This window comes from Cryptomeria japonica, chromosome 6 (assembly GCF_030272615.1).
Source record: "Cryptomeria japonica chromosome 6, Sugi_1.0, whole genome shotgun sequence".
In the NCBI taxonomy this organism is placed as follows: domain Eukaryota; kingdom Viridiplantae; phylum Streptophyta; class Pinopsida; order Cupressales; family Cupressaceae; genus Cryptomeria; species Cryptomeria japonica.
The window spans coordinates 481,683,476-481,710,229 of NC_081410.1; the positions used below are offsets into that span (position 1 = coordinate 481,683,476).

Here is a 26,754-nt window from a genome sequence, read left to right on the forward strand (position 1 = left end):
TTGTAGACACCCATTTCATTTAATAAATTACAAATTGGGTTAACATTACAAAAACATTAAAACTGCATAGGATCCTTACATTTAATAAATTACAATTTGGGTTAACATTAGAGAAAGAAACCCCTTGTAGGCAGTCAAAATGGAGCACCTCAACCAGCTCTATTGCATTCAACAAATGCACTGGCAACCGAAGCTTGCACTCATCAATTTTAATGTGTTTTCGTTTGTGGCCAAACCCCAAAGGATAACTCACAGACGCTTGCACTCAGCCAACACCAAACGAAACCCTAACAAACAAAGGAAAACAAAGGAAAATTGCAGAGGGCCATTAGATTGAAAAAATTACAAATTGTGTTAACATTACACTAAGAAAACCTTTGCACTGAGCCAACGCCAAAGATCCCTAATCAACAGACACGAAAAAATTACAAATTGTGTTTACATTACAATAAGAAAACTTTTGTAGGCAGTGAGAATTGCTCACCTCCACACGCTCTAATGCATTCAACACTCAACGAACACCAAACAAAACCCTAATCAAGTGAAAACTTGTAGAGGCGTGCATCGAGCCAACGCCAAAGAACCCTAATCAACAAAAAACACACCAAAATTGCAGAGGGCCATTACTTGGAAAAAATTACAAGTTGTCTTAACATCACACTAAGAAAACCTTTCTACGCGCAAAAAATAGCTCAACTCCACCCACTCTAATGAGTTCAACACTCAACGAACGTCAAACAAAATCTTAATGAAGCAAATAGCGTACCTTAACCCCCTCCAATGCAATCACCAAATGCACAAAGCGAACGACAAATGGAACTCTAAATAAACAAAAACTTGCAGACCAAAAACATTGGACAAGAAAATAGGAAATCAAAACCAAAAGATGACGCCTCCACTTACGGTTCGCCAGTTCTTCGAGATACATGCAGAGGACACATGTAAACATCGCCGGTAAACAACGAAGAGAATACGGAAGCCACCTGCCGGTTGTTGGGAAAATTTATCAGTCACCAGAAAAGACCCCTCACTAGAATATCTTACACTTTGACAAGCAAAAAAAACCCTCACTAAAAGCCTATCGGCTTAATAACTTATTAGAACATAACCAACGTCTCAAATAGAAAAATGCCCCGACGTCCACCAACACAATGAAATGTCAATAGGAGGGCAAAAAGTGCAAAGCTACAATTATCAGCATTAAAATTATCCACTTGTAAAAAAACGAAAAAACACTTTACATGGAGCCGGTTTTTATGTAAAATATACACATCCAATTTCGAAAAGCCTATTTTAACGTTTAAATTTATGATCGATCCGCGTCATAAACTCATAAAAAACGTGATTTTGGCGGTGATTAACATTCATTTTGACGACTATTATTAAGCGTCACTAGCCCCACGGACTTCTATGTGTCATCCAAGCGTCACAACCTTCATCGACTGTCCAAACCAGATACACACCGAGTATCCGTCCTCCGATTTCTATTCCCATGGCGTATACACACTGAGTATCCATCCATCCTTTTTAATTCTAAATCTCTGAAGAGAGGAGGACATTTTATTCCTAATGAATAATAAATCCCAGGTGAAAACGGCAACCTGTGGGAATGGAAACTGCGCAATGGCAGGTTCCATGATTGAGCAGTTGGTGCCTGAGATAGCATTACATGTCATGAGTTTTTTGGACTATGGGAGCCTCTGCAGCCTCTCCATGACTAATTCTTCAATGCGCCGCGTTGCAAACGATGACAGAGCGTGGAAAGCCCTCTACCACAAGGTACTCACATTATTTCATGTTTAAAATCCTCTGTCATAGTTTTGTTCATCTTTTGTTTTTAAGGACACCCAATTGGGTGCTTTGGAATGAAATGTAGTGACCCTTGCCAGGGTTTTTGAGGGAAGCATGACCATGTTTTTAATTCTGCTATTTTATTCATGGGTATATTTACACATCCATTTTCTAGGTTTCACGTTACTCTTTTTTTTGGGTTAACTCTTTAGGGAGGATAGGGGCTTCTTTGAGTGGGCTATGGGGTATGGGCTACAATGAGAAGATTTTAGAAGGCATAGGTCACTTACCATTAAACATCAATCCTGTGTACTTATCGTAGGGTTTGTGCTATCCTGTAGCGAACAACTAGTTTTCTGAACACTCAGTAAGGCCATGGTCTAGGGGTAAGGTAGATTGATGTCATGAACCTAAGCTGGATTAAAAATGACAGATACATATTAGGTGATCCATCATGCAGTTTAAACTGAGAGTTTTTATGCAATACAGTAATCTTCTGTGTACTCATTTGAAAAGAAGCAGCCTGCTTCTCTTTCGAGGTCATGGGACCACAGTCGCTCGTAGAACTGAGAGGCTACACATACTGCTGCAATGTGGTGTCGAGGGACTGTGCACGCACAGTATAGACATGATTTTATGATCATCATTGTATATACCCATAATTGACTTAGTTAAGTTTGTTTCGTGATAACATTCAACTTAGATGTGACGACTGAGGGTTATCTTCTACCAAAACTTGCATCCAGTCTTGCCAATTGTTTTGCTCCACATCTAGAGTCTGATGCAGTATTTTGCACAATTTCAACACTTAACATGTCTCCTTGGAATTTGAACCAGGGCACTCCCATAAAAGCCCCATTATTTTACCAGTTATGCTGATTGCATTAATATAAAAACATTCAAGAGAACAGAACAGTTTCCTTTATATCATGACACACGCATGTTAAAATTATTTAGTTTAATGTTTGTTGGGTTTGTTGCAATGGGATCATTGCGTTGAACTATTGCATCAACTACCTCATTTTAGTGCTATCATGGGTTGACAACAACAGATTGGGGATCTCCAGCTGGTGTCCAGTATAGATCATTATGTGAAGAGCAAGACCTGATATTGGAGATTATACAATAGCTATAATGTATCATGTCTTTGAATTGGCCTACATCATAATCAGTATGTGTGCCGTGTACGACCTGGTTTGGCTTTGGGAATCATTAGATGTATCTGCAAATTGTATATTGAAAACTTTCCTACTTAAATAAGGTGCTTGGAGTTGGCCCCATCTACATGAGCTTACACTATGAGGAGACTTGTATATGCCTTTGGTGAGGGACACTTTTATTGTGTTGGAGTATATTTTTAGTGTATTTATTACAAAACTTCCTACGACCCAATATCAATATTTCATCTCACAGTTCTTGTCTGTGTTATTATAATAGTCAATATTATTATAATCTTTTGACAATATTGGACATCTTTTATGGTGTAATTGTCTCTGATTCATCTTTAATGTCTAGCTTAAATGTACCAGTTCTAGCCACAAATATTAGCTTTTGGCATTCAAACCATTTAAAACCTTTCACTATTTGTCAACTATTGGTCTCATTCAAAGTTATATTACATTTTTCCATGTATTTTTAATTAATACTAGTAATTGTATGTGAGGGAATATTTAATCCCTTTGACTGGTTTTAATCAAAAAAATTGTGTTTTCATTATTGAGGCTTATCTTGCTTATACTGTGCTTTCAATATAATTTAAGTCATAGCTGAAATTCATGTGTTGATCAATGGTAGCAGCTTGTTTGGCTTTTTAGGAGTCTCTTTTTGAGTCTGCAGATTTTGTGGATTGATGTGAAGCGATGGTACCAAATTTTGTTATAATGCAGATGCCCAATACTCTTGATATTACTTTTGTTGTTGGATTTCATGATGCCTCTATCAATATGGATAATCTTGGTGGATCTATTGTCTTTTCTCAAGATGTTTTCATCATGTCTAAGGTTTGTATGCTTCGATCTTGTCTTTTCTTCATAGGAACTGTGATATCTTGCTCCTCTTTCTAAAGACCTTGCTGTTTGTGTTTTGTTACATCTCTGTTTCAGCGTTGTCAATTTTCTTGTTATTGTCTTTGTGGTTTTAACTGTATAAGTTGGCTTTTGCATTTAAGCCCCTGACAACGTCCTTTTTTATTTCATTGCAAAATTGGATCATGATTTCTTAGCTTTGCTGATTGCCATCTTGTCTTGTAAAATTTTCTGCAATTTCACTAGCTTATGTAACATTGTAATGTTTACTTCTTTTATTTTGTATATTTTCTCAATTAGAGATTGGTTGATATCCTCAAATTCAAAAATACCTTCATTTTTTTGGTCAAATCTCAATTGCAAGCTTCCTATACCTCCGTGATGAATTTCAATTCTCCTTCCTTTTATTGCAAGCATTAAAATTCTTTAGTAATAATGAGTCGGGTTGATGTTTTTCAACTAATTTGCTTTATCCATTTTCTTTGCCAAATTTTATCCAGCTCTTCAATTTCCTGTTTTTGTTCTTTTAGCTCTGCATGAAGATGAGAACCCAGTTCTTGTAATTTGTAAAATGGAAATTTAATTAAATCATAAAATATCAATCAACTACACCCTTTATCAAGATTTTAATTAAATCAAACAGCTAGGGAATCTCCTATACCATGGGAAAAACATTTGACTCAGACAATGTTTCCCTGTGGTGACAATACGATTTCAAGAGAAGCATCACTAATATCCCATAACATGGTGGCTATTGTTCCCAGGCTTTTATATATGCATCTTGACATTACAAATGAGAAGATGTCGTAGTTTTATGCCACCCCTCATAAAAGGAGAGCAGAGACATCTTTCAAACAATTCCTTCCACTACTTCACAATCTCTGCTAGAAAACCATCATACAGTGTGTCAATTATGGAACTTATAGGCACATATCTCCTGAAAGACTTGTTTTCTGCTTCAGAATTTGCAAGAGGTGGACTTTTCAAAATAATTTATTTCTCTAGAGCAGAAAATTGACGTTCAACATTGCTGTTCATCTCAAATGTTCAAGCAAATATGTTTAATTCGGTAACCCAAAGTTGCATGGACATGGATACTGATACAAATATGGATACAGTATTGAATACAGATACGGCCATATTTTAAGACCCCCTCCCCTATATCAATACGGTTGTATATGACTTTCATAAATAACACATACACATATTTAACATCTAAGTTATTAGAGGAGATTTTCATTACTTCAAAAGAAATATAGGCACATAATTGCTACTTTTATAATCATAAGTTTATTTAACAATTTACAATATGCAAAAATAGTAGAGTTGCATTGGAAGATAACCCAAAAATATGGGTCGCTGAAATAGAAAAACATTTCATTTGTCTTTCTCATTTGGTGTAGGTTTTGTTTATACTATTTTTTTAAAATTGCTTGAATGAAGTTTTTCTTAAATTAAATTTAGGAAGATTTACGTCAAAGTTTGAAAAAAATCAAATCTCATGGTCTCCGGCATGGTTGGAAAATCAAGGTTTATTTGGGCACTTGTGGGTACAGTATCTGACGTGTATCCAGGCCATATTGGATACGTATCCATTTCAGATATGGGGATACGCGTGCCCAAGGAGGGACAAAGGAGTATCTGGCTATTCTTCAGTAACCATGTTTTCTTTTCCTATGCAAATGTTTTCAACTAAGACGAAGATGTATGCCGATTGCATTGTTATGACTTCACCTGGGGACAAATACTCTTAGTGTTAACAACTGCAACACAATTTATCTCCATGCTGTGCCTTGCATTAGTTCTCTTGGGCAAACTCTCCATGATCATTGCACCTTTTCTATCTTGGGGACTGGACAATACTGCTCTTTGTAGAGTTCGGTTTATGATCTTTCCTAGTGCTCATGTAACCATTGATTATCCAGTTTACCAATCTGATTACAAACTCCATAAACTGCATTGAGGGTAGGCAAAATAAATCTTCTACGCAGGGTCTTGAAACAATTCCAACCAAGTTCAAGGGAGGATGCATTTGTTGATATGATCGTGACTGTGGTTTTTCTAACCTTTACCTTCCCTCTCTCATACAAATTATGTTTTGTTCTTGTAAAAGGAAATGATTGCTGCTCTTTTATGTGTAGATCCCATACATTCCTTGATTTTTCCAGAGCCAATTACAAATTTGTTTGTGAAGCAAATAATGAAATAATAACATTACAAATTTGTTTGTGAAGCAAATAATGAAATAATAACATTTTTTTATCCAAAAGCATTCTTCCCAATTAGATGGCCACACATCTCAAGTTGGTAGCTTTTTGTCTTATCTGCATGAGGGCATACATTATTGTGCAGTTCACAGCCTGCGATGTGATCAAGTCAAAGTGGAAGTTCTTGCTTTAATTGTTAGAAATAGTGAAAGCAAATATAGTAAGCAGAAGCTGTAAAGACAGCTATATTTTGAACACATTTTATTTTAGGTGCAAGGACAAGTGGTGATTAACCAACATTTTTTCCTTTCAGAAGGGGAAGTTTTGACTATACATTGATTAGGTGGTGGGTCGATCTCTTCGACACAAGCAAGGCATAAGGTAAAATGCAAGCTCAAAAAAACCTGATTACCTCATTTCCACTGTTCCTGTGAAATATTATTTGATTATTTTTCAACTGATCAATGTCAACAATATTGTCAAATCATGCCATCAATATCAATTTCGACCTTACTTAAATGTCTGGAAAATAGGGAAGAAGATGTGGTCCATAGACAGATTAAATGAAGGGTGGTGGGTCAATTCAAGACACTATTTTGTCTTACAAAAAATAGATGACTCATGCATCACCAATGTTGCCCTTTAAATGAAGGGTTGTGGGTCAATTCAAGACACCATTATTGTTGCCCTCTCAATGTTGCTTTTCTTCCATATAGACCAATTTTGGCTGATCACCATATTAGAAAGTGCCTCTTTAGCTTCACAAGTCGTCTCAAGACGATTATGTTAGAGGCGAAATGGGTCTCTGCAACCCATAATAGAAATTAAAGTCAAAATGATTAAAAACTAAAGACACCACTTTAAAGAAGAATTAGAATACATATACACAATCAAATAATGAAAATCAGAAAATGTAAAATTTATATCATTTCACTTACCTTCAATAGCTCCAATTTTGAAAATGATTTAAAAACCCCTTGTGATATGTGGTGGTTGGTGATGAACATTTGGATGTCCTCAGCATTTGCATACACCTCTTTGATCCACTCAATTTTATTCCCTATCTTTTGTACCATAAGATTTAGTGAGTGGACCACACAAGGTGTCCAAAAGATATGTTGATATTGTTCCTCAACCAACAAAACAACAGCTCTACAATTCTTTGCATTTTTTGTTAAGACTTGAACAATGTTACGGGGTCCCACTATCTCAATGGTAGAGATGAGAATAGTAGCAGTAAATTGTCCTTTTTTTCTTGCTACTCATAATCCATGACTATAAAAAACGTTGCCCCTTTAGGGGATAGTGTTATGACATTGATCAAGGGACGATTTCTTGAATATTTCTGCCCATCTGAAACAATGGACACACCCGTCTCAAATCAATGAATCTCTTATGGGCTTCAATGTATCTTTAACCTCCTTGAACTCTCTTTCCAACAATGTGCCACACACCTTCTCGTAGCTTGGGCCCTTGTATTTTCTTGGAGCTTCAATATCTTCTTTTCAACATCTCTTTCCAATATGGGGAGTGAACAACATTTAAAGACAACCTATTTGCATATATTAATCTTGCTACACATTGGTCGACAATCTCTTGACTCTCATTTTGAAAGGCACTTTTTAAAGGCCTCTTTGATCGTTTGTGTACAGTGGGTTTTTCATTACAACATTAGGTGCGGTAAAAAATAGGTGGTCTTCTACCACAATATTGGCATTACATGGGGGCTTCATTCCCTTTCTTTTTTTTGGAATGGGCTGATTTAATCTACATGCTTCTCGCTCATTTGATTCATCTTGCTCACTAATATATTTTAACATTGTTTTTTGTTGTATAGGTACATTTTTTCTAGGGCAATTTTTGATGCCTCTTCCTGGTATTCCACACAAATGGCCTTTCACCCTATAATATGAACTAGAACGTTGTGCATCACATTCCTTGCATTTCCAAAGGAATTCCCCACCTTCTGGAAGCGGTTGTATTATATCAATGTATTTCCTTAGAGGAAAATTTGGATTTGTGTTGAAATTTTTGTTTTGTTGTTCACTTGTGGAAATAGAACTAGTTGCCGTTCTAATTCCTATGTAAGAGATTTTGTGAACACATTCAAAACAAAATAAATTTCTAAAAGAATGGAAAAAAATAGAGAAAACAAAAATGGAGGAAAAGAAAATGAAAAAAAATCTTACCTCTTATAGCCAATGGAAGGTTACAAATGTGTAGGAATGAGGGTGCAATGTTTTTGATTAAGCTTCACTCTTCGATCATCAACTCTACGTGGATGCAACGAGCAAAAAATTTATGCAACTCTCAATGGAATAAATGTTTGTTTGCAAAAGAAATGAGCAAAAATGATGTTGTTTTGGCGTCTTAAGTGTTGTGGAGGCACTTTTTAGTGTTTAGGTTTGTCAAAAAGGGAAATTGGACCTCAAAATTTACTTATTGCCTGGCTGGGCATTGTTGTGTTGTAAACACACATGCCCCATTGCAAATGGGGACACCCTCTTTTGCTTGTTAGCTTAGTTGTTTTGCTTAGTTTGGTAGTAGTTTTGGTCTCTGAGCTGTTGGGAGAAGGTAGCAACGTCTTGTCAACCCGAAAGGAAACATTCATTAATCCATGAAATAAATAAGAGTGCAAAGGTTCGTCCTAGGGAAAGGTATGATCAAGTCAGAATGGGTAGGTTGAGTTAGAAAATCAAAGTCCAAGATATGGAACGAACACGCAATCCACCATCCAACTTAGGAAATTCCTTGTTTAAGATTAAGAATGTGCATTTTGTCCATAGAAAGGAATAAAAATCAAGGTTTAGGAGAGAAATGAATGAATGACCTCCAATCAAACCTAGGCAATCCAAGGATAAGGCATGACAAATTCAAGATTTAAAGAGTGAATGATTGATTTCTAGACCATTATTTGAGGAAATGTAGAGCAAGAACATGAAAATAGTAATCAACTCACTAAATTGGCCTGACAAAACATGGAGTTTGAAAGTTGTTGAAGGAAAAGTTGTTTTGATATGAAATTCCAAGGTTGAGATTATGAAAATCCAAGATCAAAACAAGGAAAATCCAAGGAACCCAAGGCTAAGTCAAAGAAAAATTCACATCCAAAGAGGATTTGTGCCTGGAAATCGAGGACTAAGGCCAATTTCCACTTTGAAAAAATCCTTGTCTACCTTCAAATCCGCTTGGAAATCCTTGTGCAAGGTGAAATCCTGCCCAACTATCCTCGGCTGCCTTAGAATTCCACTCAATAATCCAAGTACATCAGGGATTTTCGCTTGGAAATCCATGGACATGTTGGAATCCTGCCAAGTAATCCGTGCACACACTTGATTCCCGCTCAAGATCCATGGCTAGGTTGAATTTCTGCTCAAGAATGAAAGTCTACATTGCATTTCCGCTTAAGAATGCATATGTACCTCTAAATTCCACTTAAGAGTGCAAGATGACCCTCTATCCCTGCCCAACAATGCGAACATGCATAGAAGTAAGTTTTCCCACGACAAGATAGGTCAAGGTAAAGAAACATTAAAACAAGGAGGCCAACTTGAAGTAGGGACAATTTGGAGATTGAAAACAAGATAAAATCCTTACCTAGCCGACCCTTGTCAAGGAGGTATAATTGCAATGTTGAGTGCCTATATATGCAAAATCAAGGGAGTCATTTCCACATCAAGCAAAATAATTCAAGATCAATTCAAGAGTAGAATAAGGAGCAAATTACAACAGAATAAGACAAATTTGTGAAAGAAAAATCAGATCTTGAACAAAGGAGAAGTGATTTCTTGGAGAAAATTCAAGTAATTTACATGCAAAATTGAGCGTACCCCTTCACAATTGAGCATTTCCAGATTTCAAGGCAAAAACATTGTCACCACAAATTTTTTTAAGTCAAGGGAGTTATTTTCAGATTATTGGAGGAACAATCAGAAGTCGTTAAGGTTCATTTTTTTTCTGGAAAATTTAATGAAAGAGATGGAAAAAGTGTTTGTGAAGCCTTTTGTTAAGCATTCTTGATGATATTGTAAAAAGCCAAATGAGTTTGTTCCTTTAAGATACAATTTTTTTCACAATTTCTCTATGAACAATGATTATCATGAAAATTCTTAAAAGTTCTTCAATTGAATTAGGAATTCATGAATATGAACTTTCATTTCCTTATCACAATCTTCTTGCATTTCCAGATTTGACTTAAGATCCATTTACAATTATGATTCAAGGTATTTTTCACTTTTCAGGTGATGCATGGAATGATTGCATGGAATGAGGACGGATAAAGGAGAAGAACTCAACAACGCAAGCGAAGATAAGGTCAAGGATATCCAAGAGGGAAGATGGCGAAGATGAAGATCGAAGTGTGTAATGAAGCCTAAAGAAAGCATTTCGAAGATTCTAAAGAGTTCATCAAAATTAGAAACTCATTTGGTCGAGATATAAAGAATGGTATTACATCCGATAAAGATTATGCAATTTGGGAAGATGAACCATCACGATCAGTAAAAAACCCAGAAGATGTTGAGTATCAAGAGGTATTGCTAGAGATGTAGGGACTTCTTTATGATATAGAGGTGGAGTTGAAACAAAGAGCTAATTGAAGAAAGGAGAAACATTGCAAAACATGCAAGTTGAGGTGGTGCCTACTCGCCTCCACCAATCAAATAATTCAAGGTCAATATGTCCAAATTCATTGAACTTGACTCATCCAAAGAAGAAGAGATGGATGTGTAGAAGGCATTAAATGCAATATAACGACCTTTTTTCTCATTGGTCCTTTCTCCAAAAGGATATGTATTCAAAGACTTCTAATTTTCTTATTGGTTGGCATTAAATGTATGAGGTGTTAGGTATACCTAACCCCACCCTAGGGTTTTATTGTTTAATCTTGGATATTGATTTAGAATCAATCTAGGCCCTTGATTTGTTATTGGAAGTTTATTAAAGGCTTGGCTTTTTCATTTGTAAAGAGAGATATTAGAAATTGTTGACAAGACTAAGTTGGAACAAATACATAATTTTCATTGAAGAACATTTGTATGAAGTTTTAACATTTGGCATGGTTTCCACTTCTCAATATTTAGTTAAAGCTCATTGATATTAATGGTGAAATGCGAAGATATTTGATAAATTCCTTGGTTCATACCATTTGTAGTTTGTTGATTGCAAATTACATTGCATGGTTAGTCTGAACCTTGTCATGGCAATAGTTCGATTGTGGATGTTCATTTGGATTGCAATATCACTGGGTATTTAGATGGATGTCTACAATATGAAAATCTTTCACTACCCTTGAAGATTGCACTCTTTCTACGGTGTTGTCAGTTGTCTCTGGTTAAGTAGAAAGTAGTTCCATAAGGAATTTGTCTATCTAAAACACTATCCATTATCATCATTGTCTTTAGGTTCTTAGCGTAGTTTCTCTAACCTTTATCCTTTTGTCCTTTTGTTTGAAGAGTTTGAGTAAGTTTAGGAGGAAAGCATTACTTAAGTTGCCATAATAGATGTTCAAAGTTCCAGCTTTGTAGAAGTGTAAGTTCCCTTGTGATACCAACAATATCACATCATTTCACTGAGACTATTCATTGCATGTCAAGACCTAACTGTAGGAACCTTGGGGTAACCTTATTTGATCAATCTTTAGCATTTGAGGTTTCCTTATTCAAGAGAAGATAGAATACCTAGTGTATATTATTTTGTGTTAGAGAGTGTTACAAAACACCAGTCAACAGGTGTTTGGGTTCGCCCTAGACTAACCGACGCCTGTTTTGTTGCTCCTACAGGCATATCAGATTGGGATTAGAACCGGGTTTGAATTGGATCCATATCCGGCTAGCCAGGGAGCAAACCCTGCACCTTAGCAATATTTTAATGCTTTTATTTTCAATGCACACACATATTATATAAGAATTCATCTATAAAATGAAAAAAACATAGAACATATATAGCTGTTCCTAATCAACATATGCATTTGGTTGGTTTTTATCAAAATCACAGATCGAGTTTTAGTCACTGCCAATATAAGGGGATACCTCAAGTAATGCGCACTATGTATGGTCACGAACTTCTCCAATTGTCCAGAGGTAAGGTTGTTCCTTCACTAATTGGATGAAGCTATAGGTGGACCAATTCCTCTTAGTAGTTTTGGAATTGGCAACTTGTGAAAGAAGATGAATGGCAACTGCACTCAATTTTTGTGTGTCCTTGTGATGTCCCCTTCTAGTTGACATCTGTCAGCTGAGTAGATTAGCCTATCACTGACCCTTGTAGGCTGATGAGGTTGGGTAGAGGGTCCTCCAGAGTTTGATTCACCTCCTTCAGAGCAAGTACTCCAGGTCTGGTCTTCATTTGAGGTCTCCAGGACCCCGTTTGAGATACTTTCTATTTTTAGCAGTCCTGCTATTTATAGCCAGTAGGTTGGGCAAGGACAGATAGTGGTTTGGCAGTCTCCAGTTCAGACGGCAGGCATTTTTGATGAATACTTGGAGAGATATTAATATTTGATTATTTTTAATTAAATATTAAATGGCGAACTTTAATGTTTTAATGTTTTAAAAGTCACTTTAAGTTATAACTTAAGTGAGGGTCTATTTCTCATCAGATGGGGCCAGTTTTTATATTAAATGGAAGATGATTTATTTTTGACACTTAAATAGTCAAAAATAAATAATAAAAGTCAAAACATCATTAAAGGCCAAATCGCACCTTTCTTGGGAATCGCGCCAACCCTAAATGGAGAAGATTAAAGAAGATTTGAGGTCTTCTTTTTATTATGCTAAGTTTTGATATTTTTGTTTGGAGCTCTGAGAGGAGTTTTGGCCAAGGGTTTCAGCAGAAGATTCTTCTGCAATGATTAGAGGTATCGGTACAGGGAAACGTGGGATTCTTGTACAACAGCATCAAAGGCTGTGAAATATCAGTTGATCTTGCTCTTACAGTTGGTCTCATTCAGAGACCGAGTTTGTGCTTACTAGTCAGAGAGGTACCATTGTTTATTAGTATTTTGTTGCTGCAGCAAACAAGGAAACAAAGATACCCAAAGAAGATATTTGTTGATGGCTGTACGGCTGCCTGGGGAGTAGCGCCAATCACCTAAGGGGCTGCGATTTGCATGTTGGAAGGATCCAAAAAAAAATAAAAAATAAGGAGAAGGTGCGCCTAGCTTAGAGTTATCCATTGAGCTACCATGCAAGCTGTTTGGGTCAGTCTGGAGTGAGTTATAGCATGCTGTCATAATGGACTGTGTATGACCAGCAAGGAAGAAATAAGGGTTTCCAAAAATTCTTGGTATTTTTCAGTTCCTATCTTTTATTGTCTGTTTATGTATTGAGGGTAAATAAAGGTTGAATACATGCAATAAGGGTTTGATCAGTTTTTTACTGAATTAGAATTGTTTTCTGGCGTTTCCCTATAGTTGCTTTTTTGTGCTTAAGTTTGTCAAAATTATATTTGCTGTTACAAATTTGCAAAGAACACACTTGAAACGCAACAAGTTCAGTTAAACGTCAATTGTCTCAGTTGAGGACCTTTTAAGGTTCTTATAGTCCTTGCCATGACGTGTCCACCATCCAGGAGGGTTGGTTTGAGCTTGCCTCTAGTTTGTTGAAGGTTGGTCCACGAAGATTGATAATGCAAGCCACTATGTGTGAAGTAAAGCAAATTCCTCTTCAATATACATTTTTGGAAGGCCCTTCATGAGCTCTTTTTTCACCTCTTCATCATGAGATGGAGGCACTCTTCCAAGCTTAGCTACATACCATTTGGAAGACAACACTTAAACTAAAGGAGGTTTGTATGAGGGATTGGTAATGCCCTTTGGGTTGATTAGCTCATTGAGTACTTTAATGAGGTTGATGGAAAAAGTTTTGAAGCCATAGTTGGATAAGTTTGTGATTGTTTATTTAGATGATATTCTAATTTTTAGTAAGACTAAGGAAGAAACTCAAGAGCATATTTGGGATTTGCAATCTCAATTGAAGTTTTGAAGATAGATTTGTAGAAGGTAAGAGCAACAATGAATTGGCCAACGGAGGAGAGTATTTGAAAGGTAAGAAGTATTCATGGATTGGCTAGTTTTTATAGGAAGTTTAGAAATTTTAGTGATGTATGTGGCAATATTTGAAACAATGAGATGTGATATAAGGGGATTTAAGTTGATTGTAGCAGCATAGAAGTTTTGAAATGTTGAAAAAAAAGGTTACTAAATAGCTAGTGAATTTTGATGCAAGTGTAATAGTATTTAGGCAAGGCTAGAGCTTAATTTAGTGAGAAGTTGAATGATGTAAAGAGAAAATATTTACTGAATGATCAAGAATTTTTAGACATTATTCAAGAAATGAAGAAATGGAGACATTATGTGTTGTCTAATGTCATGCCCCCTTTTCGTAATCTATGTTGTGGTCCAAAATGCCCATTTCCTATCACTGATATTCCCTTTGATCCAAATTTGTGTATGAGTTCTTCCCCTTCACCCCCCATGCATCTGCTTAAGTTTCCCAATTTTTTTTTTTTTTAAGTATGCAGGCATGGTCATCAAAGTTGTAGATTTCCCTTCCCAACATGATTTTCTTGTGAATTCCACTTTCTTTTATACTTTCATCTAGGTTTTGGACTTTATCATTCAGGCATAGCCTCACAACCATTGCTCACCTTCATTCATTTCTCTTGTTGGGCTATTGGACTTGTCCATCCTGTCATACCTCTTTGCTAACTGTGCTGCTTCATAAGCCTTTGTTAGAGATTTGGACTTCCTCTCTCCAGCATGCCTCCTTATCGAATCCCAATCCTTGACTTGTGGTATGAGTTCAAGGTATCCTCAATGCCCCAACTTTGACCACTCATGGCTTTTCTCATTGTTCATCCCATCTACTGCTTGACGTGTTAATGTGCTGTAATGCTTATTCTCAACATGTGGCTCTAGTTGTGGTATTGTATTGCTAACATCATTGTTTACTTAAAGGATGTGGCCCCACATTTATTTCTCACAGCAGAGTTGAGTATACTGCCCTAGCTAACATTAATTTGGTAGTTAGGGTTTGTGGCTGTGGATCTTCATGCTATTAATGCTGAGAGTTATCACATGTTTCGAGTATCTTTTTCCATACCTCCCCAGTACCCTTTTGTGCATGTGGACATGGCTTTTGGGCATTAGAAAAAACGTCTATAGGTATAGATGCACCCATCTATGCACTTCTTTGTTATTGAATCTCACAATTTTTGAACATACACCAAACCCTAACGACTGTTGTCTCGAGCACTTGTGTACAAGCAAATAGGTTGAAGAACAAAAACCTATGGATTTATAACGACTAGAAGATGAAAACCCTACTTGTTCATGAGCAGTAGAGTGCAAAACCCATTTGTTTGAAGGATGAACTCATGTAGAGTTTGTATTTGAACTTTAGGGTGGTGGATCTTATAGGTATTGAAGTTCATGCCACCACAACAGCTGTGGGTGTAAGCATTTGCGTTTCAGTTTGCAATGGTTGCTGTAGCAATGTAATGTAATGCTTATATGGACCCTTTTATTCCATATATGTTCTACAGTGCTCTATGCAGTTGTGCAGTGGTTTTTTGCAAGTGAAGCATTGTAAATTAATTGTAATTATGCCATTGTATCTGTTGTTGTTATGACATTTTGTAAATTGTTTGCAGACCCGTGTAATAGGGGAAAGTTTTGTGATTTGTTTATCAATTGTTTGGACTTAATCTGTAAATTGGGTGTTCTTTCTTAATGCAAGAAATTGTATCTTCATCTTGTGATCTGGGTTTAGTAGATTAAGGCAAAATATCTAAATTTGCAGTTCATCTTCTACTTGTTGACTTGACCAATAATATTAGGGTTTATTGTTATTGTGCAAATGTAAAGGGAATTTTTTTTGGGTTTAATAGTTTTTGGTAGAATTGATTAGGGTTTGTTAATTTTGGGTAAAAGATTGAAGTTTGAAGTATAATACTCACTATGAATATTGTTGGGTAACATTAATGTATTTGGATTTTTAAGTATACTTTTGGGGGCAAAATATATTCTAGGGTTTTATAAGGTTTTGGTTTTAAATATTTAAACCCAAATTGTAAGTTGCCAAAATTCTTACGTTAATGTTTAGCATGGGACATTATAGTGGTATTAGTGAGTATCACTTGAATTATATAGGGGATTTAAGGGATATTAGCATTAATATTTGCTGGGGACTTTCCACCTATAAGGAATTTGTGTTGTATATAGATTATCAAGCATTATAGTATTTGAGTCAAAAAAGTAAATACATGTAAAGTGGGTCGAGTTTATGCAAAGCTATCCTTTTGTATTGAAACACGAGTGACAAACCGGACAGAGTTGTGGATCCATTGAACAGAAGACATAATTTGTTGATTGAAATGAGAACTGAAGTAGTTGGATTAGAGAAAATGAAGTATTTGTATGAGAGTTGATACTGCCAAAACAAGGAAAGCATGCAAAGAACCAATAAGCATGGATAGAACTACATGGCTGGATTATTTGATTTAGAATGATATGTTGTTCAAAGGAAACCAGTTGTGTATTTTCCTAGAAGTTCAATGAGGGAAAATTTGTTCAACGAGAAGCATGGTGGTGGATTAGTTGATTATTTTGGTGTTGACAAGATAGTAGCATTGGTAAGGGAGAATTTACCATTGCTTGCAAATGTACAAGGATGTGAAAAAATATGTTTAGAATTTTAGAAATTTAATCAGTTTAATTGTAGAATCTGTCAAGTTGCAAAAGGTGAAGTCAAAATATTAGATTGTACAAGTCTTTGTTGATTTTTGAGAAACTCTACGATGAGATAAGCATGAATTTTGTATTAGATTTACAAAGAACTCTGAGATGACATGATTCAATATTTATTGTAGTTGATCGATTTCTTAAGATGGCACATTTCATAGAATGCAAGAAAACTAATATTGTGGTACATATAATTGATTTATTTTTCAAGGAGATTGTTAGATTGCATGGATTGCCAAGAAGTATAGTTTCTGACATAGATACCAAATTTGTTGGTTATTTTGTGGAAGAAGATAAAGGTAGTTGAGATTTAGTTCAGCATATCACCCATAAATTGATGTACAAACAGGACTGGTAAATGAGAGTTTAGGGAACTTGTTGAGATGTTTAGTAGGAGAAAGACTGGTATTTGGGATATGGTGTTATCGCGAGTAGAGTTTGCATATAAGAATTCAGTGAATAGCATGCAACAAACATAATATTGTGGTACATAATTGATTTATTTTTCAAGGAGATTGTTAGATTACATGGACTGCCGAGAAGTATAGTTTTTGATTGGGATATGGTGTTATTGCAAGTAGAGTTTGCATATAATAATTTAGTGTTTAGCATGCAAGTAAACTAACATAATGGTACATATAGTTGATTTATTTTTCAAGGAGATTGCCAGATTACACAAATTGCCAAATAAGTATAGTTTTCAATAGAGATACCAAACTTGTTGGTTATTTTAGGAGGATTTTGTTGAAGAATGTGAAGATAGTTGAAATTTAGTTTAGTACATCACCCATAAACTGATGGACAAACAGCAGTGGTAAACAATAATTTAGGAAACTTTTTGAGGTGTTAGTAGGTGAAAAGATTGGTAATTAGGATATTGTGTTAGCACAAGTAGAGTTTGCATATAAAAAATTAGTGTATAGCATGTGAAAAAACTAATTTTGTGGTATATATAGTTGATTTATTTTTCAAGGAGATTGTTAGATTACATGGATTGTCAAGAAGTATAGTTTCTAAAGGAGATAACACGTTTGTTGATCATTTAGGAGGATTTTGTGGAAGAAGATGAAGATACTTGAAATTTAGTTTAGCATATCACCTTTAAAATTCATGGACAAATAGTAGTGGTAAACAAGAGTTTAGGGAACTCGTCTAGATGCATAGTAGGAAAAAAGATTGGTAATTGGGATATGGTGTTAGCACAAGTAGAGTTCACATATAATAATCCAGTGTATAGGAGTACAGGGTAAGCACAATTTGATATAGTGCATGGTCAAAATCCAAGGACTATATTAGAGTTGGGAGATGTTAGAGATGAAGAGAAGAGGAGTGTTCAAGTAAAGAATGTTCATATCATATGAAAGCATTGCACAAAAAGGTAAGGAAGCAGTTGTGAAAAATAAATTGAATGAATGATTCAATAATTGGATAATTACATTGAATGATATACACACGTATATATAGAGGTTACAAGACGATGTTCTATAAATAGAACTAGTCGTTAAAGTGAAATCAAATAAGCTAAAAAGCTTAAAAAGCTAAATATAGCTTAAAAGGCTAAATAATAAAAAGTTAACTTAACAAGCTAAATAAGTCGACTAAAAAGCTAAATAGCTAAATAAGTCGACAACTAAGATGACTACTAAAAATAGAAGATGACCATTATAGAAGATATTAATATTATTTTAACACCCTCCCTAATGGTCATCGTACTCAATACCCTGCGAAAGACACTGCATGTGTTATGATCGCAAATGCAAAGACTTTCTACTACTACGGAGACCCTCCCAGGATTTGCAGAATGTAAATGACCAAGAGTACCAAAAGCCATCCAAGCTAATGTAGCCTTCACACGTGAACTAGAGATCTAGCGCACACGAATTACTGAAACCTGAAACCATGATTTTGAGGAAAAAATCAGCAAACCCTTTTGCAGAAGAGTACCAACTCCAAAACTGATTGCAAGATACCACGGTTGCAGATGTTCGCCCTGGCAGGTGCGACCCAGACTGACTGTAACAAAACACGATTTTTGAGGAGAAAAATCGATCAAAACCAAAGAACTTCCGGAATCACAAATCCGACGCGAACTTCGCCTATTAGAGATGATTTTTGAGGAAAAAATCATAAAAAACCCTGCAAACAATTTTTCGAGAAAAAATCGTGAAAACTCTAGAAATCTGAGGTTACAAATTATCGTTTTTGTGGAAAAAAAACGGTAAAACCCCAGAATAATGAAATCCCACACAAACTGTGCAGATTACAGATGAGAATTTTTAAGGAAAAAATTATAAACCCTGCAAACAATTTTTGAGGAAAAAAAATGTGAAAACCCTGCCATGATTTTTGGTGGAAAAAATCAGAAAACTGACAGACAATTTTTTAGAAAAAAATCGTGAAAACCCTGGGACTTGTAAGACGAGGTCTGGCCTAAAGCAATCTGATAAAGGTAACGATATTCAGATATCGTGAACATGCACTGTTTCCAAGTGTTGTGGCAGTTGTTGAACTTTTGACTGTGTTCCAACATGATGATGGTCAAAGATGCCATCACGAAAATGGAGGTTGAACGAGGTCAACCTAGTGAAAGTATGAGATAGAAGAAAATCCCTGGAGTGGAATTCGAGACATGAATCCCAATGCGCAAATTTCGAGGTTTGGAAGAAACCCATAAATTAAAATTTTCTGCAAACTTAAAACCTGAAATTTTTCTTAAAAATAATCAGAAAAAAATAATAATTTGCAGAAAATAAAAAAATACCTCTGATTTTATTTGTAAAAAAAAAGAAAAATAGACGATTTTATTTTTTCAAAAAAAAGGCAAAATAAATAGGGGCAGAAACCCTAGGTCAGATGTACAACGTAAACGGTGCCCAGAAGACATCGCAATTTTCGACGTCCACAGAATTAGTAGAAATTGTGGACTGTTTTTAAATTCCAAGGCAAATTCGCTGGCACAAAATTCGAAGGCACAGAAAACGAGTCACCCAAAAAATCTGAGGCCAACCCAGAAAAGCTCTCGAAAAACCCACCAAGAATCCGAAATCAGAATGCAAATCCAATGGCTCAAAAATCGAGGCACAGAAAACGATGCACCCAGAAAAATTTGACGATGACCCAGTTGAAGTCTCGAAAAACCGATCAAGAATCTGCAACTAGAATAAAATTTTGACTTGAACTGAAGGGTCAAAACTGTAGTCGAAAATTGCAGAAACCTTGGGAAAATTTTCAACCTAGGAAGAGAAAAAAACAGTTTAAAAAAAATCTCTTCAATAAAAACTTCGAAAAATTTTAATAACAAAAACTTTTGAAATTTTTAATTTCCATGCTCTGATACCATGAAAAATAAATTGAATGAATGATTCAATAATCGGATAATTACATTGAACGATACACATGTATATATAGAGGTTACAAGACGATGTTATATAAATAGAACTAGTCGTTAAAGTGAAATCAATAAAGAGCTTAAAAAGCTAAATATAGCTTAAAAGGCAAAATAATAAAAAGCTAACTTAACAAGCTAAATAAGTCGACTAAAAAGCTAAATAGCTAAATAAGTCGACAACTAAGATGACTGCTAAAAATAGAAAATGACCATTATAGAAGATATTAATATTATTTTAACAGGAGAAAATTAATGTAAGTATAAAGAGAAGGCTTTAATGAAAAGGAGACATGACAAATTTGAAATTGGAAATGAAGGTATATATGAGAATATCAATACTAATGTTGAAGTAAAGAATGCTCATATCAAATGAAAGCATTGCACAAGAAGGTAAGGAAGCAGTTGGAGAAAATTAATGTTAAAAGTATAAAGAGAAGGCTTACATGAAAAGGAGACATGACAATTAGAAATTGGAAATTAAGGTATATATGAGAAAAGAAAGTTTTCCACATGATACATATAATAAGCATTTGAAGCTGAATTGCTTTAAGGCTTTGACATATCACTAATGTTCAATACTATAGACATGCATGAATATCATAAAGGAGATTTGGAAGATGAAAGTGCAGAGATGAATTTGATGGAATAGACGCTAGAAAAAGAAGTTGAAGAGATATTGAACAACAAATTTGGGAAGAATACAAGGAACATAAAGTACGAAGAATGCTTTAGTAAATTGGAAAGGGAGACTTGTTGAGGATTCTATATGGATGTTCATAGTTGAGGTCAATTATTTTGGTTTTCCTTTAGTTTACAGTCTTGACCACGATAGGCTCATTTATTATATTCTAGAATGTCTAATGCATGATCATCTAGAGTGTAAGAACAATCTTGCACCAACCAAAAATATTTTCTTTTTGTTTGTTAGTCTTTTGCAGGTTTCTATAGTTGTCAAAGTCCTCTTGTTCTTATTGTAGAGGTTAATTCTTATTGCAGTCATCTTTTTTAGTATACAAAGATTCTGACAATATTTCTATTGTGTGATAGCACATTTTCATCACAAAGCTTTCAATTTTGATATCAGAGCTTCGCATGGGTGTATTCTGCAATGCCATGTCATTTCTAAGTGTTTTTTTTTGGATCAATGTGGTGAACCTTATAAGCTATAACCTTTAAGAGAGGCCTAATTTAATTTTGTGTCACATATTGAATCTCATGCCAATTGATAATGTCATTTATGACATTATTGGCCCTGTGAAGGTTTGTGGTTAAGGACACATTAAGTCCAAATGCTTGCATCTTGCTGCACCCATCATAGGGTGATCATTTCCACATTTCCTTAAGCAGATGTCAAGTTCAAAGAGTCATTATAGGTGAAATCATTATATTGGACTCATGATCCTTATTACTGGTATATAGGGCAGTCTACTACGTTTTAGTTGGCACCAAAATCTGACTTTCTTGTTATAAAAGAACATCAAATATACATGAAGAGGCAGTTTTTGGGAGTTTAGCAACGTCTAAGTTCAGTAGTAGGTTAAGAGTTTAGAAGATTAGAGAGCACCATATTGCAGATTGGCTTAGTGGATGGTGTTTTGAGAAGTCACACTTTTTTGTGCTTGGATTTTATTGTAATACAAGGCTGAGCTCATATTCAAATTGTAAGGCCTTGCAGAAAGGGGCGAAGATTATTGTTGTATTCTAGATTATGAATCAATAAATTCGTTGTTCTGTAGTGTTTTTTGTGTTTACGTTCCATTGTTTGAAATTGTGAGGGTTTTGAGTTAAGGCTGCATGGTTTGATAATCCTTATTGGATCCTCTGTCAATGACTGCATCAAATGGTTGTTGCAATTTTGGTAAAGCTAAACGAGGTGCAATGCAAATCTTGTACCTCAGCTTCTTAAAAGTCTTTGTTGTTTATTGCCCTATTTAAAGCACTTAACGACCCCTATGATTGCATGCACAGGGCTGCTATGAATGAAAAAGGCTTGACAGTATTTGTCATGTATTGCACTCCCTATGAAGCTTATTGTTTCGACAACGCTGGAAGTTGATGGCTGATTTGCTATGTCATCTTTCTCATTGTATCAATGACAAGAAATGAGCTTATGACACTCAACAACTGAGTTCTCCTTACATATTTTTCCTGCAACTTCATGAACATTGAAAATCCTACACCACAGCCCACTGTTTGAAAAAACAAATGAACAAAACATGAAAATCATCGAAGTGCCAGTCTTTGCAGAATATTTACAACTTGTTTTTATAACCCCTTGCTTCAAATTGGGTGTTTCTTCTCAAACAGTCATGGAGGAGGGGAAGATATATTGTTTCCAGTGATTAGACTTGGAGTTGACACAGAATTCGTAGGCTGATTTTGGACTTGATTGGATTTAGCAGAAAAGCTCAATGGGCAAAAAAAAATCTACATTAGATAAAGAACTGATTTAGCTTTTTTTAACTGCTTTTCTATATCTTTAATTATACTCAGTTAGTATATCTATCGGGTCTGCAGACTCACCCAAGGTGGCTTGGCTTATAGTTAAATAGGTGCTTATCTTGTTTCCTAACTATGATCAAAATGGTTTCTATTGACATAACAGCACTCACACAAGCAACAGAAGAATTGCCCTGGACAAACCTAGCGTGGGTAAAAATTCCAACATGTGGGCCTGTTCCTCCTGCTATTGCAAAACTGTAAGGTTACTAGCTCATGATACCATAGTAGCTGATATCAGGCATCTATAACTTATCTGTTTGTTCTGTACTCAATTCTATATGGTCTTTGCAAATTTATGATGGCCTAAAATTTGCTGCAACTAATAAGCTCAACTCTTTAACAGTCTCCAAGGCTACCAATCATGTGTTTTTAATATACAAACATATTTATGAACTTTGACGCAAAGTTCTGGGTACATTACAATGCATTACAATTTCTATGTGGGCTGAACCTGTAAGTGCCAGATCTGGCTTTGGGTCAAACTTAGAGTAATTCTCTGACCATTGGTAAAATTTAGCTATGGATGAACCTGAAAGTGATAGATTTGATACTGGCTGTTTGCCATTTTTTACAGTTATTTACAGAGACACCACAAAACATTCCATGGGATGTACTTATCTTTTATCATGTTTCTACATAGCTTTCTGTGCCTCTGTTTTCAATTTGCAATATTGTCATTATCTGTACAAGGTGTTGATATTGATGCTATGTGCCAGTTTTGCATATAAGTGATCAACTGTTCCAAAGTATGATGAAGTGTATTACAAATTACATCTGATTCATTTTCACATCAACCATCCCTTAAATTTTGTGTTGCTTCACCATGTCTACCATCCCCAAAATATTTGGAACACAGGGTTATGGCCAGTGGATGTTGTTTCCTGCTCAATGACATCATGGGATGTTTCCCCTGTACCTTGGGATGGGGGTATTTCTTAAAGTGCCTCCTGATCCAATAGGTATCTGCGGATTTTACCTCCATACCTGTTTTAAAGATGTTTTTAACCAGCCATTTTTTATTGGGAAGGAACAAGGACCACACAGCATGCTACCGAAACTCATTTGACTACTGTATTTACTATTTACCGATTTAAGTGCCTTTTTGAACATGTGCAGTTGGGACATCAGGAAAAATGTATAATTGGCTGTCATATTTTACTATTGTTGAGTGGAAAAGTGAAAAGTCTGATTTTTGATGGTCCTAAGTATTTGGGAACTCTTTTGACCATTGCTCTCTACTTCTAAGGCAATCTTACTTGTTTAGGGTTTCTTCAAGTTGCTTGTGTAATTACAACACCTCAATGCTTTTAGGTATTTTGTGAATCCCTCTGTTCACCTGACCTAGATTGCTTAAAGTATGTTTTATTTGATCTTGAGTCCCTGTCTTCTTGTGTCACTGTATGTCTCTATACTTGTCTTGTGTAGTCATTATTTACAATGAGTGACATATCTTGTGACATTGATCTGATGTATAATGTAAAATAACATGAGAGGGCTTCTGATTGATTCAACTTCAGGAATCTTGGCAATGGCAGAGAAAGTCATACGCTACCTCTGGCTATAAAGCAAAGTGTCTTTTAGATTGGGAATTGTATATGGCACTATTAGAAAATGTTATCCTTTTTGGATTGGCAGTCATTCCTCACACTAACTGAAATCCCTATCTAGACATCCTATCAGAGGTATCATATCTGGAGGGGCATGCATGGAGTCAGTTATGTAATAACATGATTTCTAGGTGCTTCTTTGCTTCATATGTTTTTCACGTGATATCTGTGAGTTAATTTTTAGGTGATAATAGAATTGGCGTCTGGAATTCTAGATTTTAAGAGTACAGAAATACAAATGTTCATCCTGATGGGTTTTACCAATTTTGGCCTGAGATTTTGCAGTGTATTTTGTGTTTGAATTCTACAATTTAGATATTGAAAATTCTATTGCATAGATCTAGGACTATTATTAATTTAATAGCTTCATTCTGTAGGTTGTATTTAGCTTGTGTGTCTCACATGGGCATGGGTTGCACACTCGTGAAGCACTTAAAACTTTTATTATTGAGTTGCTTTATAGAGGGCATACTGTACATGGATCTTTACTTGCCCTTTCTCACAGAATTAAATATACAGAAAAGATTTATAATAGAAATCATATTAAAAAACGAAATTTCTTTACATTAAGCTCTCTTAAATATGACTAGGAAAAGTTGTTATACACTTCATATGGATGAGTAAGAAACTGGTTTGTGGTTTATGGTGCTTGTATAACACAATTTATTGATATTTATAACTAAATCATATTTTTGCAGGACTTCACAACAGAGCAGGCAGCTATATCACCTCCCAATGGTTGGAAAGCATATTACGCAGCAACAAAAGCTGTAATTGGGGTAAATGAGGAATGGTATCGTGTATGCAAATTAAAATCATTACGGGGAATGAGTCGTCTGTGGCTTAATGCTGACTATGTTAAGTGTATACTTCCAGGCAGGGCAGTTTTCACAGGGTAATCCTTTTGGCTTAGATTATTGTCAGCTTTCATAGATTTTCTCATGTGTTTTGTTTATTCACAGATTAATTACGAGGGAATGTTTTGGCTAAACTTCTCTCTTTACTTTATCTAGTGCTTTCCATTAAATGATGAGTACATTTTGGTACTTGTGTTTGACCGTTTGTTTAAAAGGGCATATCCATACTGTGATGTAGATTTCATATTTTTTAAATAAACAAACAAAATTTGCAGGTATGAAAAAGTGTTGCAGAGTTGGGCAATTACATTCCAGTGGGATCAACATAATGATCGCCAGCTCCGTGATGTTCAGGCGAGGGTGTTTGGGGATATGGCATGGGTAACTTTTAAAGAATTTTTCAATGCAGCCATAGGTCCTGCTCTGGCTACTAATATATTTGAGTTTCACAATGGGCAGTGGTTCATGGTTCATCATCACAGTTCACCTATGGTTGAGGTTGGCATTGGTGACCCCATGGTGCTTGTATAAACAAGTTGTATATGAAGCACTTCATCATCGTTTCTTAAAGAGGGAGATAATTTCACATGTGCTTTGGTTTTGACAGTTTTGTTTCCTGGTATAAGTCATCTGCATTTTTTGGTCAAATATGACATAATTTGCCTTCTGTTTTCATGGTTCAGTAAGTCTGTTAGGATTTAAGCCTTTACATGAGCTCAAAATGGCTCTCTCTTTTGCAGAGGAATTCATATGAATGCCATTTTTTTTAAGTTGGGACGTTAGGATTCGTTTAGTTTCATGGCTTTCATAACCAGACAATCTAAGATTCCACAACGTGTGCAAGCATGTTGTAAAGTTGTGGTTTATGATAGGTTTCACGGTAAGTAATTTTTGGTTTTACCTAAGTTTGATCTTGCGAATATTCATATAGAAATCCAGCTATATCATATATGCATCGATTTCTGAGATGGCATGCACATAGTAGACTTACGTAAGAGTCTATAGTATTATACAACATTTTATGTTAGTAAATGTCAATAATGCAGTCTGAGTTCTGATGTATAGGAAACTGTGGTATCTTGTAGTAGCAACTTTAGAAATTCGTTGTCTTTGAATTTGCAAGTTCACACACCAGAGACATTAGTATGCTAGTTCAAAGACTAAGATCTTTCATTGTGCCAGTCTATTTAAAAATAAATTAATAATTTGAAGAAAAAATCTTGCAGGCGTAATCACCCCAAAAGTGTGGTTGGAATTATTCAGCTAAATGTCTTCTCATTTTACTGGTTAGTGAATTATTAGTATAATACCCAAGCCTTTCTTCTTTAAGCAAGCTCTTGAAATATTCCCATGGCGTGATAAACTGTATTAAGTATTTTTGTTAAAATCATCGAGCCTTTAAATGTGATACAAATTGGTTGTGTTCTTTTGTTGGGTAATCTTGAGTGAGGTTTTGGGCCACCTGTAACTTCTTGTTGGGTATGGATGGCTAACATTATCAAATGCCTTATAGTCATTATAGCACAACCTTGCCAATATTCTGAGTACTCCATGTGGGAGTAGATCAGGGAGAGATCTGTGTAAGCAAATGGTATTGGCATTTCTTCCAAATATATCGATCAATTTCTTACAACCAA

General features: G+C 35.4%; 1 protein-coding gene across 2 annotated transcripts; it reads left to right on the forward strand.

The window, feature by feature from the left end:
- The first annotated feature begins 1,390 nt into the window (after positions 1-1,390).
- Positions 1,391-25,719, forward strand: LOC131052842 (F-box protein SKIP8). Of its 2 annotated transcripts, XM_059207440.1 has the most exons (4): positions 1,391-1,779; positions 22,757-22,850; positions 24,959-25,155; positions 25,393-25,719. In XM_059207440.1, exons 1-4 carry the CDS (start codon positions 1,748-1,750, stop codon positions 25,646-25,648), a joined length of 579 nt encoding a protein of 192 aa, XP_059063423.1. In that variant the 5' UTR covers positions 1,391-1,747; the 3' UTR covers positions 25,649-25,719. The 2 variants fall into 2 exon arrangements, with proteins under 2 accessions (XP_059063423.1, XP_057843461.2); XM_057987478.2 differs by lacking the exon at positions 22,757-22,850 and having other exon boundaries at positions 1,401-1,779.
- The last annotated feature ends 1,035 nt before the right edge of the window (positions 25,720-26,754 follow it).

Excerpts from the sequence above, each read along its gene's own strand:
- LOC131052842 (XM_057987478.2), top strand. The coding sequence starts at position 1,570 with ATGAATAATAAATCCCAGGTGAAAACGGCAACCTGTGGGAATGGAAAC. Across the intron at positions 1,780-24,958 it reads GGAAAGCCCTCTACCACAAG|GACTTCACAACAGAGCAGGC; the intron begins GTACTCACATTA and ends ATATTTTTGCAG. Across the intron at positions 25,156-25,392 it reads GGCAGGGCAGTTTTCACAGG|GTATGAAAAAGTGTTGCAGA; the intron begins GTAATCCTTTTG and ends CAAAATTTGCAG.